The 17,256-nt window shown below is 40.5% G+C and overlaps 1 protein-coding gene across 1 annotated transcript; it reads left to right on the top strand.

Annotated features, from left to right (window-relative positions):
- Window positions 1–9,046: 9,046 nt before the first annotated feature.
- LOC128360004 (E3 ubiquitin/ISG15 ligase TRIM25-like) lies at window positions 9,047–16,299 on the top strand. The gene is made up of 3 exons (XM_053320317.1): window positions 9,047–10,210; window positions 12,284–12,338; window positions 14,619–16,299. The coding sequence occupies exons 1-3, from the start codon at window positions 9,047–9,049 to the stop codon at window positions 16,253–16,255; spliced, it is 2,856 nt and encodes a 951-aa protein (XP_053176292.1). The 3' UTR covers window positions 16,256–16,299.
- The last annotated feature ends 957 nt before the right edge of the window (window positions 16,300–17,256 follow it).

The following is a 17,256-nucleotide window of genomic DNA, read 5'->3' as shown; positions in this document are numbered from 1 at the left end:
TTCACAGCGGAGTCAAAAATACACTCAGGCAGAGTTCAAAGCAATATTAGATTTACTATTTAGATTAGATTTAAATAAACCATCACAATTAAATCACAATTAACAAAATAAAAGGAAGCTGATAAATAAGACTATTCTCGACTACTCAAACTTCAGAATTGACTTCAGTAGTTTTTAAGGTATGACATCATCGTCCTCTCCTCTCCTCGCCACAGCTCCCGGTCTGTGTGCTGTCGTTTACCCACAATGCCTCTTGCTCAGCGGTGCGTTCGGGTGCAGGTTGATGGGAGGATTTTTTTGGTGACACGTTGAACACTGCCCTGCCTCGTTTAGATGAACAGCACTGCCGGGCCAAAAACTTAAGTAATCTTTCTTCTTCTTCTTGTCTTACTCGAACCCTTTACTCCTTTACTCAGACGTCACCGATCGGGTTTCCCTCCAAAAAAACCCCATCTTTTTCTTTTTTTTAAACATACTCTCCACTTCCTGTGTGTTATCAGGCATATTTTATACTTCAGAATAAAACTAACCCATCTGTCCTCCTCTACTAGTTCTATCACTGCCTTCCTTTTGTAGAGCTGACGTATGGAAGGTCATTTGTGCCAGAATTTTGACTTTTTCAAAACTCTGAAAGTTCCTCGTTCATATTCGTCAAGTTTTCGGTGAGTCGGATATCTCATCAGTCTGCAGAAAACTTAACATTTTATAAATACAGCTATAATGCGAATTTAGCATTTTTGACACATAGCAAGTGCGACATAATTCATTTCATAGATTTCATCGTCTATAAACCATTTTGTGCTCCAGAAAATATGTCATAAACACTTTTAATCACTTTATTGGCAGTATTTTGAGCCTCAGACCTGAATTATACACGATTCATGAATTTTACATGAGAAAAGTCTGACACCTGAAATAAGTTAAATACAGTGTTGAATGTTTCCTCACCATGTTTTTAAACAATCTAAAACCAATCACAAATTAAAATAAAACAAAAGATTGATAGTAATTTGACTGGAAAGTGATAATTAAGATTTTAATTATGCAGCCCCTACGCCAATGGAGAGAGTAGACAGGAGTCCAGGATGTCTTGTATTGAAAAGGTTTATATACTTGGCCAAGGAGAAGTGAATGAATGATCAGTACACGTTATGTTCTGATGCTTCCTTCAATTCTGAAGTTTCTCTCCTCCAGGGAAAGACTTTAAACCACACAGATAGACTTTAAACCACACAGATAGACTTTAAACCACACAAATAGACTTTAAACCTCACAGATAGACTTTAAACCACACAGACTTTAAACTACACAGACAGACTTTAAACCACACAGATAGATTTTAAACCACACAGATAATGTGTGAGCCATGCCCAAATATGGGTAGATCCAACACATCTACAATATACAGAATTTAGTCTACTGGTCTATAGACAAAACATTGCTTAGACCTCACTCAGGACCTTTGTCCTCCATCCAACACTATATCAAACCTCTGACTCCAGTTGCCTCTACCCCATTCAGGGAAAACAGTCAAACACATATCTGACCTCGGTCACTATCAGAATAATGCCTCCTGTTTTCCCCAAAAGGAGCAGACTCACTCCTTACCACTATCTCAAGGGGAGTCAGTGTCTAAACCTATCATTTGGTGAGGCCTTGCTATGACCGCAAAGCCTAGTTTGACCCGGTGCATATTAATGATGGAAAATTCCCTAACAGATAACTTTTTGCAGGAGAATGAACTTTTCATTGCAGTAGAGATAAAAACAGGTTTTAGCCGCTAATTGATTTTTCTCACTGAGAGTAACGCCCTGATTACATTCACACCTGGAAGCTGCTCAGTTCAACCACAGTCTGATCTGCCGCCACACAGATTCATCCTGCCGGTCTCAAGCTCCCTTCCACAACCTTTCGGCCACCACTGCCCAGTTATCGCTTAACGAGGAAAATGAAAATGATTGAGCCGAATCTGCAGACGGATGATGAGTTCGGTGTTTGAATGCAGATTTAAAGAGATTAAATTTGTGATTTTTTTGGGGGGGAAACTCGGTCGCCTCCCATCAGCCGGCATCAGCTGACACAGGAAGCTCGTAGTCACGCAGACGCAGGAAGAATAATATTTGCATGTGTGGAGAAAAAGATTATTTCTCCTGAATTGTGATGCATGCTCTGTGCATACATGCCATTATGAGCTCAGTTAAAAGTGAGGATGAAAGAGGGGGGAGGTGGGTGGGGGGGTGGCCCGGGTATTTTTTTTTTAATTGTTTATTTCACATTATTTCACTTTATTTTGGTAAAATGTGGACTGACAGACTGATGGAGGGGAAATGAACGACCCGATCACAATCCACACCGTACTGCCTCGGAGAAAGTCTTCCAGTTGAGGTTTTTGGGGGGTCGCACTGCGGGGATTTATAGAGACAGAACTGAAACTTCACTGTTTTCTCTTCTGGTCCAAAAGGACGCTGAATGTTTGTGACGAGCGAATGCTCTCCTGTTCCTGTTCCTGTTCGGGTTCCTGTTCCTGTTCCTGTTTCTGTTCCTGTTCCTGTTCGGGTTCCTGTTCCTGTTCCTGTTTCTGTTTCTGTTCGGGTTCCAGTTCCTGTTCCTGTTCCAGTTCCCATTCCCGTTTCCTGTTTCTGTTCCTGTTCCTGTTCAGGTTCCTGTTCCCGTTCCTCTTCCTGTTTCTGTTCCTGTTCCTGTTTCTGTTCCCCTTCCCATTTCCTGTTCCTGTTCCCGGTCCCATTCTCGTTTCTGTTCCTGTTCCTGTTTCCGTTCCTGTTCCTGTTTCTCTTCCCGTTCCTCTTCCTGTTCCAGTTCCCATTCCCTGTTTCTGTTCCTGTTCCTGTTTCAGTTCCTGTTCCTCTTCCTGTTTCCTGTTCCTGTTCCTGTTCTGTTAGCTTCAACACACCAAAACACTCGACAGGAATGTTCTAACACTAGTGTCCTTTCTATCAGGTCTACTTCTAGAGCTGCTTCACACATTTAAACACAGTATCAGGACTTAAAAATCGATATATATGTGTTTGAACTTGTTTCTATGGAAGACTGTAAGTGCCATAATTATTTTAGAAAAGTCACAATTTACCTCCCAGCTCACTGTTAAAGCTCCTTAAATTGGCTCCTTAATGATAATTTCTCAGGCTGATGAAATGAAACTGAAAAATGAATCATGTTTAAATTTAGGCATCCTGCAAATTGAACTATTTATTCACTATTATTTATTATATTTGTAATCAGTGCATCATTTTTCTTTTGTTTTTATCCCTGTAGCTACATTTGAAAGTTGGATTTTGATGAACCCCCGACAGCAATAAGTTCAAAAAAAGGGAACAAAAGTGAATAGCATAAAAAAAAAGAAACGATTAAAATCAGAAGTGAGCTAAAGGGAAAATATAAAATCATAAAGTGTCTTTAATGTCAGATGACCGTCAATCACAGTGTGTGGATCAAACCTACGAGCACACATTAATAAATAAAGCAATATTTACTGATGTGATCAATTTAATCACATTCCTGTCTGAATCATATTTACATATTAGCAATATCGGGGCTCAAATATACGATTTTGAACAAAAGAACAGCCGGATCACGCCAAAATGAGAGTGATAAACCCGCCGATCTCCTACAGGATAACATCGTTTTGCAAAGGCCAATGCCAACAGCTCCATCTAGTGGCCGTACCGATTATGACACCTGTTGTGGTGTTTGCTGTTGCCATGACAACGAAGCAGAAGTTGCCACGTTTCGAGTGATCTTACCAAAATCCTCAACCCTCCTGGTATAGTTTCATTTAACCAAGCTTTCCAATAATATGTTTAAAACTTGTGATAATAAATTAAAATGATGTTGGATAAAAAGATAATTGGTAATTTAACCTCGTGCTTTATAAACAGTCAAACCAAACTAGTTCAGTTTTTTGGGGGTTAACCAGGTGGGGCTATTTTTAGTCCCTAACTCTAACTAGACCTTAACCACACCATAAAATAACAGTGATGTTTGACAGTTTTTAAAAAAGCACAGACCTGCTGATTACTGCTGATAGAGGCACCAAATTAAAACATTGATGTATTGATTTTGATCATGTTAAAATAACATAATCAAACATATAGGCAGCAGAACATAACTAAATAAAAATGAAAACCATTCAGTATTTAAAAAGGAAGAAACTTTTTCTAGTCCTACCCGCTTTATTTTAAACCTCTAACAAATCAAATCAAAGCCAATTAAACAATAAAAAACACCTAAAATACAGTGTCACGTTTTGCCAACAGCTCCATCTAGTGGCCGTACTGATTATGACACCTGTTGTGGTGTTTGCTGTTGCCATGACAACGAAGCAGAAGTTGCCGCGTTTGGAGTGATCTTACCCAAATCCTTAAATAAATACATAAATAATTAAATAAATACATTAAATTAAATACACGCATGTACCTTTCATGCCTAGACAAGGAGACCGGCGGGTGTTTTATAGGTTTTTGGCGTGATACAGTGTTGATTTCTGTAAATATATATAAAAGTGGAGAAAAGATTTGTCGTTGAAAATAAATGTGAGAATGTTTTCTGTACACAAATGTTCACTAAAGCACCTCTTCTCTGTTTGTCTGTGTGGAAGCTCACTGCTGATTCATTTGAGCACAAACGTTATTTAAACATTCTCATTTTTAATTTTTTTTGTACAAATCTTTTCTCCGCACATGCTCAAAATCTTAATTATTTGACCCCCATAATCAAAGCTCACCTGGTGCTGCGTTCACATCCTGTAGGAAAACAGAACATCCTGATTGGAAAGACTTTTTACAGCACAAACTGGAGCCGATTAAAACTCCTGAATGTGTGTTTTATTGTTTTTTTAAGGTTTATTTGCCGCCTGCAGCATCAGTGTGGAAACCAGGGGTGTCAAACATGCGGCCCGTGGGCCAGATCCGGCCCGCCAAGGGGTCCAATCCGGCCCACTTTCCTTATTCCTCCCTACCTTGCAAATTCTCTTCCTTCCTTTCTGTCTTCTTTTTTTCCTTCCTTCTTTCCTTATATCTGTCCTTCCTTCCTTCCTTCTTTCCTTCCTTCCTTTCTTCTTTTTCTTCCTTCTTTTCTTCCTTCCTGCCTTTCATTCCTGTCTTCTCTTTCTTCTCCTCCTTCTTTTCCTTCCTTCCTTCCTTCCTTTCTGTCTTCCTTCAGTCCTTCCTTCTTTCCTTATATCTGTCCTTCCTTCCTTCCTTTGTTCAAGTCTTCTTTCTTCCTTCCTTCCTTCCTTCTTTCAAGTCTTCTTTCTTCCTTCCTTCCTTCCTTCCTTCTTTCAAGTCCTCTTTCTTCCTTCCTTCCTTCTTTCCTTCCTTCCTTTCTTCTTTTTCTTCCTTCCTGTCTTTCATTCCTGTCTTCTCTTCCTTCTCCTCCTTCTTTTCCTTCCTTCCTTCCTTCCTTTCTGTCTTCCTTTTCTGCCTTCCTTCCTTCCTTATATCTGTCCTTCCTTCCTTCCTTCTTTCCTTCCTTCTCCTCCTTCTTTTCCTTCATTCCTTCCTTCCTTTCTGTTTTCTCTTTCTTCCTTCCTTCCTTCCTTCCTTCCTTCCTTCCTTCCTTCCTTCCTTCCTTCCTTCTTTCTTTCCTTCTTTTTAATGATCCAGCCCACCTGAGATTTAAATTAGTCAGTATGTGGCCCTTGAATGAAAATGGATTTGACCCCCCTGGTATAAACTCAGAAGTAGAAGGTGTAGAAAGGACACTCTCCAGTTAAAAGTCTGTGATTTTTTAAAAGGGAACAGTCGGTTGACTCAGAGGCGTCAAAAGTCAAAAAAAAAGAAAAAGAAAAAAAGCTTCGAATATTTCCGATAAGTTTCTGTAAATACTCAAAAAACATTCTCACAGTATTTCCGAACATTTTCCATCACGAACCATCAAGATAAATCTCTTCTGGATGCCTTTGTGTCGACCTGCTGAACTCTTCTTGTGACTTCTTTATCCCAAAAAAAAAAAAAAAAAACAACCTAAGAGACTCGACCTGTCGCATCGGGGGAACGTCGCAACACTGCCGACGTCCGCTGGCGCTAAACGATGATGTCATAATCAAGCGACAGAGGCCCCCTGGTGGTTTGGTCGGCAGCGGGATGACGAACTGTCGCCATGTTGTGAAAACAAAAAAAAGTCTATTTTTGTTTTTTGTTGGGTTTTTTTGTCTTTGAAGCTTGAAATCTTTGTTCTTCTTTGTGTTTGCTGATGTTTGCACCTTTTTCTGAGACACCGTCATAGAAACGCATCGTATATTAGAAAAAAAAAATTCATCGCAAATACGCAGCAGGATGAAAAAGATTATTGAAAAATTAAAAATAAATAAAAAAGAACGATATAAAAGATTTTTAGTGTCTGTCGTGTTTTCTTTTTTTTGATTCCTTGATTGTGTTTTTGTGTCAGAAACTCTCACTGCTGAATGTTTTAACGCTAGCTAGCAAATCACTGAAGCTTATTAACCCTCCTGTTGTGTTCGAGTCAAGGAAGGAAGGGAGGAAGGGAGTAAAGGAAAGAAGGCAGGGAGAGAGGAAGGAAGGAAGACAGAAGGAAAGGAGGGAGGAAGGAGGGAAGGAAGAAGGAAGGTAGGAGGGAGGAAGGAAAGGAGGGAGGGAAGGAAGGAAGGAAGGAAGGAAGGAAGGAAGGAAGGAAAGAAGGAAGGAAAGAAAGAGAGAAGGAGGTAAGGAAGGAAAGGAGGAAGGAAAGCAGGAAGGAGGGAAGGAAGGAGAGAGAAAGAAAGGAACGACAGAAGGAAGAAAGGGGGATGGAGGATGGAAGGAAGGATGGAGGAAAGAAGTAAGTAAGGAAGGAAGGTAGGAGGGAGAGAGGAAAGAAGGTAGGAGGGAGGGAGGAAAGAAGGAAGGAAGGAAAGAAGGACAGAGGAAAGAAGGAAGGAAGGAAAGAAGGTAGGAGGGAGAAAATTAAGTCATTATCAGTATAAGTCCACTTAAATACACTGTAGGTGAATATTTATCATTCTTTTGGGGGTTACACCATTTGACATTTGTGAAATTACAAATTAGAAGTTCAATTCAGTCAATAAATGAAGTAGAATATATCAGCTGCTGTCACATCCTGTTGTGGCTGGTGTTTTATTTTGAAGTTATTCTCCCTTTGTGTATTTTGTTAGTTTTACTTCCTGTGTTTCCTCTGCCTTGGTTGATTGCCTCATGTGTTCCACCTGTCTTGTTCCTCTCAGTCTTTGTCCGACTCTCTGTGTTTTGTTCTGTATTGCTTTGCCTCCTATCCGCCTGTTATTTTGCCAGTGTCATTCGGCCTTGTGTTTTCCTGTTGAGCCCCCCCCCCCCCCCCCCCCCGCCCCCCGAGACTGTCTGCTTTCTGGGTCCACCTGCTACGCTACCATGACAGCTAAGTAAGTATCTTAGTTAAAAGTTAGTAGATAACTCGTATTTGCAACATTTAAAGATATCGATGTTCTGCATGCAACACGTAGTGCAGGCAGGATTAAGACCTCATGGTGCTTTATTTCTTATTGATTTCTGCACTTTTAAGGACTGCATCTCAATTTGGTCAATGACAATAAAGACATTCTGTGTTTTAACTGGAGGGAACTTTGACAGAAAACCTACAAACATGTAGATCAATCAATCAATCAATCAATCTTTATAAAGCGCCAAATCACAACAGAGTTTTACACATAGAGCAGGTTCTAAACCGAACTCTTCAGGTTTTAACTTTAAAGAGACCCAACATTCCCACATGAGACACAGTGGAGAGAAAAAACTCCCTTTTAACAGGAAGAACCCTCAGAACCAGGAAGGAGAGGAGAGAGAGGAGGGAGAGGAGAGAGAGGAAGGAGAAGAGAGGAGAGAGAGGAAGGATAGGAGAGAGAGGAGAGAGAGGAGAGAGAGGAGGGAGAGGAAGGATAGGAGAGAGAGGAAGGAGAGGAGAGAGAGGAAGGATAGGAGAGAGAGGAAGAGGAGGGAGAGGAGAGGAGAGAGAGAGAGGAGAGAGGGAGGAGAGAGGGAGGAGAGAGGAGAGAGGAAGGAGAGGAGAGAGAGAGGAAGGAGAGGAAGAGGAGAAGAGAGGAAGGAGAGTAGAGGGGAGGGGAGGGAGGAGAGAGAGAGGAGAGAGAGAGGAGAGAGAGGAAGGAGAGGAGAGAGAGAGGAAGGAGAGGAGGAAGAGGAGGAAGGAGAGGAGAGAGAGGAAGGAGAGAGGAAGGAGAGAAGCACAATGAAAGTCAACAATGAAGCCTGACTTTACAGGACATAGAATAATAAATCTAACAACTCTTTCATTTAAAGGTAGCAGTGTGTAGCGTCTAATATCATGACAGCCCCCTCCCACCACCAGGCTTTACTGTGCTGCTGTTCATTTTCTCTCCACACAGATAAACCTGAGATATTTAAAAAGCAGAGTGTTGAACTGGAGAAACGTTGTGCTTTATTAACAGTTTCTTTTTTCTTGTAGTTAACTGTCAGTATGAATGTTAGAACTTAAACAATACTCTCCTCCACTCAGCATACAGGAGAACATATAAAACACTGATATATGTTAAATATTTCAGAGCGTGCTCAGCATGATCTCGTACACAGACAGATGGTTTTAGTGGTTTAAGAGCTCGCTGTTCTTCCTGAAGCTCGCTGACGGACTAAAAGCGTCTCTGAGTATAAATAGATCCAAACACTCAGAGAAACCACGATGATGTCCTGATGCCTTAAAAGCTGCTCGACTTCATCCAAGTTTAACCACAAGACACAAACAACAACTACAACTATACTGAACTACACCCAGACATATATAATAATAAACCACTACTATGTACTGCAGTACTGTAATACTACATACTACATCACTCATAATACTGCAGTACTTTTACTTTTAGCTGTAAAGTTCAATGTTGAGCAGCTTTTAACTGAGACTTTACTGTAAATGAGGAAACACAGTTGTTTCCTTCCTTCAGATCTACAGTTTGTGGGTGGATGTAACCAGCATGTGACGTAGCACAGAGCTGTCAGGCTGCAGAACCACGGAAGTTCAGTATCAGGAAGTGAAGCTCAGTCAGTTGTTGCCTCTGAGAGCTGAAATGGCGCAGAGAGATCAGCTGGACCGAGAAACACTCAGCTGTTCGATCTGTCTGGATCTACTGAAGGATCCGGTGACTACTACCTGTGGACACAGCTACTGTATGAGCTGTATTAAAGGATTCTGGGATGGAGAGGATCAGAGGAAGCTCTACAGCTGCCCTCAGTGCAGAGAGGCCTTCACACCGAGGCCTGTCCTGAAGAAAAACACCATGTTAGCAGCTTTAGTGGAGCAGCTGAAGAAGACTGGACTCCAAACTGCTCCTGCTGATCACTGCTATGCTGGACCTGAAGATGTGGCCTGTGATGTCTGCACTGGGAGGAAGCTGAAAGCCTTCAAGTCCTGTCTGGTGTGTCTGGCCTCTTACTGTGAGAATCACCTCCAGTCTCACTATGAATCACCTACATTTAAAAAACACAAGCTGGTGGAGCCCTCCAAGAAGCTCCAGGAGAACATCTGCTCTCGTCATGATGAGGTGATGAAGATATTCTGCCGTACAGATAAGAAGAGTATCTGTTATCTGTGCACTATGGATGATCATAAAGGCCACGACACAGTCCCAGCTGCAGCAGAAAGGACTGAGAGGCAGAGAGAGCTCGAGGTGAGTCGACTAAACATCCAGCAGAGAATCCAGGACAGAGAGAAAGATGTGAAGCTGCTTCAACAGGAGGTGGAGGCCGTCAGTCGCTCTGCTGATAAAGCAGTGGAGGACAGTGAGAAGATCTTCACTCAGCTGATCCGTCTTCTCCAGAAAAGAAGCTCTGATGTGAAGCAGCAGATCAGATCCCAGCAGGAAACTGAAGTGAGTGGAGTCAAAGAGCTTCAGGAGAAGCTGCAGCAGGAGATCACTGAGCTGAAGAGGAAAGACGCTGAACTGAAGCAGCTCTCACACACAGAGGATCACAACCAGTTTCTACACAACTACCCCTCAGTGTCACAACTCAGTGAACCTACAGACTCATCCAGCATCAATATCCGTCCTCTCAGATACTTTGAGGATGTGACAGCAGCTGTGTCAGAGCTCAGAGATAAACTACAGGACATCCTGAGGGACGAATGGACAAATATCTCACTGGCAGTGACTGAAGTGGACGTTTTACTGCCACAACCACCCAAGACCAGAGCTGAGTTCTTAAAATATTCATGTGAAATCACTCTGGATCCAAACACAGTAAACACAAAGCTGTTATTATCTGATGAGAACAGAAAAGTAGAATGGAAGAGTCAACATCAGTCTTATTCTAGTCACACAGACAGATTCACTTATCATTATCAGGTCCTGAGTAGAGAGAGTCTGACTGGACGTTGTTACTGGGAGGTGGAGAGGAGAGGAGAATGGGGAGTTGATGTAGCAGTCACATACAAGAATATCAGCAGAGCAGGAAGTGAATCTGTATTTGGACGTAATGACAAATCTTGGTCTTTAGATTGTGACTTTAACAGTTATGAATTTTGCTTCAACAACATTAAAACTCCCGTCTCAGGTCCTGGTTCCTCCAGAGTCGGAGTGTACCTGGATCACAGAGCAGGTATTCTGTCCTTCTACAGCGTCTCTGAAACCATGACTCTCCTCCACAGAGTCCAGACCACATTCACTCAGCCTCTCTATGCTGGACTTAGGGTTTGTTATGAATCCACAGCTGAGTTGTGTAAAGTGAAATAGACAGAAGTCATTTCAGCCTTCATGTGTCAGATGTTGTAATTCTTCATGTTTTTGTCTCCATGTTTCTGAGCCGCTCAGAGATCAGTTGTCAATCACTTTTTCTTAATTCATTTGTTCTGTTCTGGATCTACCATGCGTTGCCCAGCGGCCCTCTGTGATGATATTTTTTTTCTGTCTTTTTTTCCCATTTTGGTCGGGCTCCACAGAAATAGACACTCTCTTGAGATTCATAAAGAAATGTTCAATCAAACTGTAATGATCATGATAATAATCATTAATGATGTTCTTGTACATAGCTGACATTCTGGGTTACACTAACTGACTGTGTGGATGAAATCAATCTGAACATGAAATCATTGATCACACTTTACTGATTGGATGTGTCGACAATCTGAAGCTTCAATAATCAATAAACACCATTTTATCAACAGTGATCAAAGTGTTTTCTTCTCATTCAAAGCTTGTGTACTTTTACTGTAATACTGCATACTACATCACTATAATACTGCAGTACTTTTACTGTAATACTGCATACTACATCACTATAATACTGCAGTACTTTTACTGTAATACTGCATACTACATCACTATAATACTGCAGTACTTTTACTGTAATACTGCATACTACATCACTATAATACTGCAGTACTTTTACTGTAATACTGCATACTACATCACTATAATACTGCAGTACTTTTACTGTAATACTGCATACTACATCACTATAATACTGCAGTACTTTTACTGTAATACTGCATACTGCATCACTATAATACTGCAGTACTTTTACTGTAATACTGCATACTGCATCACTATAATACTACAGTACTTTTACTGTAATACTGCATATTACATCACTCATAATACTGCAGTACTTTTACTGTAATACTGCATACTACATCACTCATAATACTGCAGTACTTTTACTGTAATACTGCATACTACATCACTATAATACTGCAGCTACCCAGTTGAATTGCAGGAATAAAAGTAGTTTTTAGGTAGAATGAACCTTTAAAGCTCTAAGTAGTTATACAGATAGTAATATTTGGGTGGAATTAAACTTTAAAATCAGGATCCTCAAACTGCAGCTCACACAAGACAACTAAATATAAGCTGTTTATGATCTTTCAGACTCTACAACACCTGAACATGCTGTAGTTTCTTCATCACTACTCACCATATATTTATAGTTTCTACATTACAAACTGTGTATCATGTGTAATATTATATTTATATTCTGGTCACTTTACTTCTAGCACTTGTACTCGTTTATTTATTGTATATATTTAAGGGTTTCTGTTTGTTGTGGATGTTCATTTTATTTTCGGTACTGTATATTACACATCTTTTTGCTTCTGTTACAAGTGAACTTCTCCCTTTCTCCCTTCTCACTCGCCTTTTCTCTCCCTTTTTCCCTCTCACTCGTCTTTTTATCTCCCTTTCTCCCTCTCACTCGTCTTTTTCTCTCCCTTTCTCCCGCTCACCCGTCTTACTCTCAACTTTCTATCGCTTTCTTTTTCTTCCTTCCGTCTTTTTACCTCTTTCTAACTCTTTCATCTGTTCGCGCTGCAGACTCACAGTGTTTACCGCCTTCAATGCCCAGACGTGATTGGCTTAGCGGTATCACGTGGGACGGCTTAACTCGCGTGTAATTGGTCAGTGTGTTTCCTCACCCGCTAAACCATTACCGTAAAGACTAGAGAAGCTGCGCCGGGTTAAAATCATAGACTGTATATGTTAAAATAGAAGCGAAAACCAATCATAACCTTCTGTTTGGAGGATTTAATAACTAATAATTCTCATAATTTGGTAGTTTCGTAATAACATGAACATTGAGACTTTTATTTTGACAGCAGACTTCTCCCACAGTAACTGTATAATATCTTCTTTCACTTCTTTATTCATCAACTATCAGGTGGCATCTCTCTAGCTGATGATCAGTGTTATTCTGGTCATAGTCTTTACTTTGCTGGGTTCTGTTGTTACATTACAGCTCTTAACAAAGGACTTTTCTTTACTTTCTTGTTTTATTTTACATTTCAAATTCTTTTCAAAACATTAAATTAGATATAATACTGTCTGATCAATCACTATCAATCAATGGATATTATAAACAATAAGGTTTTCACTAAAATATGAAATATAACCACCAATGATCAAAATAACTAACAGTTTTCATTGTGATATAATTTACAGTAGAGATCGTAGTTGCATATAAGTCTATAAAAAACCTACGCCCCCCCCTCCGGTCTGTCTGGTTCATCAACCAATAAGTCAGATAAAGTGACACTAACATTCAGCAGCAGGGGGCGCAAATGTGATATAATTTGTTTGCCAACAACTGAAATAAACACTAACAAAGAAGAGTGAATGATTAGTAGCAGTAAATAATAACAAGCAGAAAGGTGGATGAGAAAAGTTAAAAGAAAAGAAAGTCAGGTCTCTCCAGACTGATGCATCAAAATGTAAAAAGCAGTACTAACAGCAGCAGCAGTATAATAATAATAATAATAATAATAATAATATAGTCCTAGACGTCAGCAGAAGTGTTGAGGAGCAGGTAGAAGATCATCTACAGGCTGGATGATGAGAGACAGAAGACAGAGGTGAGTGTTGGAGCCATAATATCATTTTTTGTTTCTTCTTTTATTTTTGTTTCTATTTTTGGTTTCTTTATTATACTGAGGGTCATTTCTGACGTTTCTTGTATTTGAGTGGTTGGTGCAGCACCGGAAATGCATATAGGTAACCCCAGGTAATGAGCACGGTGTGTGAAGGGGAGGGCCGTGTCAGTGTGGTAGCATGACGTCTCATTTCCTGTTGAATGAATGAATGACGAAGGAAACTGATGAATGGAAAACTTACCTGTGATGTCATGGATTCAAAAGTTATACCTGTGCTCAGAGAGAAAATTAATTGAATGAGAATAAATGGGTCACCGCACTCAAAGATAGACACCGTATTGGACATGGTTTTTATTGTTGCCCAGAACACGCGTCTGAAAAAGTTCTCCCTGTTCACCCCTCAGAGACCAAATGTCTGGATTGAAAGACTCTACAGTGAGTAACAAACATGTATTCATGTTACTATAGATCTCTGATAGTCTCTGACAGCAGGACCTGAAGCCTTTAAATAACATCACATTCATATGTTTTAATTCATTTTTAATTCATTTTGTCAGAAGGTCCAATAAACACTTTGGATTTTTCTGGCAGTCATTTGAACGACAACAAAATGACGTCATAATTATTTCAGAACGTCCGGTTGGAGTCTGCTCCACGTGCTCCGCCTGTAATTACGCGCTGACGTCACTAGGGGGTGACATCACACCGAGGCTGAGGAGAGAGAGAATATATGTTAATAATCCATAGTCATATTTAATCAGATTATAAGTTTAAATGATGAACCTGAGACAGTGAAACGTAAATCTGAACACTAGAAAAGTTTAGACGTCACTTTTAAACTGTTTTTATTAATTAAACTTGAACAGAGTCACACTGCTGGACAATCATCTTTCATCTCAAATATACATCATTTAATAAGCAGGAAATAAAAAATTCTCAATTATAGCCTCTTATAGCCTAATACTGCATACTACATCACTATAATACTGCAGTACTTTTACTGTAATACTGCATACTACATCACTATAATACTGCAGTACTTTTACTGTAATACTGCATACTACATCACTCATAATACTGCAGTACTTTTACTGTAACTGAGTATTTGTACATAGCAGTAAAGTTAAATGTTGAGCAGCTTTTAACTGAGACTTTACTGTAAATGAGGAAACAGTTGTTTCCTTACCTCAGATCTACGGTACGCGTCACAGAGCTGTCAGGCTGCAGAAACGCGGAAGTTTATTATCAGGAAGTGAAGCTCAGACAGTCGTTGCCTCTGAGAGCTGAAATGGCGCAGAGAGATGAGCTGGACCGAGAATCCTTCTCCTGTGTGATCTGTCTGGATCTACTGAAGGATCCGGTGACTACTACCTGTGGACACAGCTACTGTATGAGCTGTATTAAAGGATTCTGGGATGGAGAGGATCAGAGGAAGATCTACAGCTGCCCTCAGTGCAGAGAGGCCTTCACACCGAGGCCTGTCCTGAAGAAAAACACCATGTTAGCAGCTTTAGTGGAGCAGCTGAAGAAGACTGGACTCCAAGCTGCTCCTGCTGATCACTGCTATGCTGGACCTGAAGATGTGGCCTGTGATGTCTGCACTGGGAGGAAGCTGAAAGCCTTCAAGTCCTGTCTGGTGTGTCTGGCCTCTTACTGTGAGAATCACCTCCAGTCTCACTATGAATCACCTACATTTAAAAAACACAAGCTGGTGGAGCCCTCCAAGAAGCTCCAGGAGAACATCTGCTCTCGTCATGATGAGGTGATGAAGATATTCTGCCGTACTGATAAGAAGAGTATCTGTTATCTGTGCACTATGGATGAACATAAAGGCCACGACACAGTCCCAGCTGCAGCAGAAAGGACTGAGAGGCAGAGAGAGCTCGAGGTGAGTCGACTAAACATCCAGCAGAGAATCCAGGACAGAGAGAAAGATGTGAAGCTGCTTCAACAGGAGGTGGAGGCCGTCAGTCACTCTGCTGATAAAGCAGTGGAGGACAGTGAGAAGATCTTCATTCAGCTGATCCGTCTCCTCCAGGAAAGAAGCTCTGATGTGAAGCAGCAGATCAGATCCCAGCAGGAAACTGAAGTGAGTGGAGTCAAAGAGCTTCTGGAGAAGCTGCAGCAGGAGATCACTGGGCTGAAGAGGAAAGACGCTGAACTGAAGCAGCTCTCACACACAGAGGATCACAACCAGTTTCTACACAACTACCCCTCAGTGTCACAACTCAGTGAACCTACAGACTCATCCAGCATCAATATCCGTCCTCTCAGATACTTTGAGGATGTGACAGCAGCTGTGTCAGAGCTCAGAGATAAACTACAGGACATCCTGAGGGACGAATGGACAAACATCTCACTGACAGTGACTGAACCCAAGACCAGAGCTGGGTTCTTAAAATATTCACGTGAAATCACTCTGGATCCAAACGCAGCAAACACAAAGCTGTTATTATCTGAGGGGAACAGAAAAGTACAACGGACGGGACAACATCAGTCTTATTCTAGTCACACAGACAGATTCACTGATTATCCTCAGGTCCTGAGTAGAGAGAGTCTGACTGGACGTTGTTACTGGGAGGTGGAGTGGGGAGGAAAAGTTTATGTAGCAGTCGCATACAAGAATATCAGCAGAGCAGGAAATGAATCTATGTTTGGACGTAATGACAAATCTTGGTCTTTAACTTGTTACCCTAACAGTTATCAATTTTACTTCAACAACATTCATACTCTCGTCTCAGGTCCTCGTTCCTCCAGAGTCGGAGTGTACCTGGATCACAGAGCAGGTATTCTGTCCTTCTACAGCGTCTCTGAAACCATGACTCTCCTCCACAGAGTCCAGACCACATTCACTCAGCCTCTCTATGCTGGACTTTATGTTGGTGTTGGATCCACAGCTGAGTTGTGTAAAGTGAAATAGACAGAAGTCATTTCAGACTTCATGTGTCAGATGTTGTAATTCTTCATGTTTTTGTCTCCATGTTTCTGAGCTGCTCAGAGATCAGCTGGCAATCAAACTTTTTCTTAACTCATTTGTTCTGTTCTGGCCTGGATCTACCATGCGTTGCCCAGCGGCCCTCTGTGATGATGTTCTTTTTTCTTTCTTTTTTTTCCATTTTGGTCGGGCTCCACAGAAATAGACACACTCTATTGAGATTCATAAAGAAATGTTCAATCAAACTGTAATGATCATGATAATAATCATTAATGATGTTCTTGTACATAGCTGACATTCTGGGTTACACTAACTGACTGTGTGGATGAAGTCAATCTGAACATGAAATCATTGATCACACTTTACTGATTGGATGTGTCAACAATCTGAAGCTTCAATAATCAATAAACACCATTTTATCAACAGTGATCAAAGTGTTTTCTTCTCATTCAAAGCTTGTGTACTTTTACTGTAATACTGCATACTACATCACTATAATACTGCAGTACTTTTACTGTAATACTGCATACTACATCACTATAATACTGCAGTACTTTTACTGTAATACTGCATACTACATCACTATAATACTGCAGTACTTTTACTGTAATACTGCATACTACATCACTATAATACTGCAGTACTTTTACTGTAATACTGAATACTACATCACTATAATACTGCAGTACTTTTACTGTAATACTGAATACTACATCACTATAATACTGCAGTACTTTTACTGTAATACTGAATACTACATCACTATAATACTGCAGTACTTTTACTGTAATACTGCATACTACATCACTATAATACTGCAGTACTTTTACTGTAATACTGAATACTACATCACTATAATACTGCAGTACTTTTACTGTAATACTGCATACTACATCACTATAATACTGCAGTACTTTTACTGTAATACTGCATACTACATCACTATAATACTGCAGTACTTTTACTGTAATACTGCATACTACATC

The sequence above is a fragment of the Scomber japonicus genome, chromosome 6 (assembly GCF_027409825.1).
Source record: "Scomber japonicus isolate fScoJap1 chromosome 6, fScoJap1.pri, whole genome shotgun sequence".
Lineage (NCBI taxonomy): Eukaryota > Metazoa > Chordata > Actinopteri > Scombriformes > Scombridae > Scomber > Scomber japonicus.
Note: the sequence above shows the minus strand (reverse complement) of the source record. Positions and strands in the feature narration are given on the sequence as shown.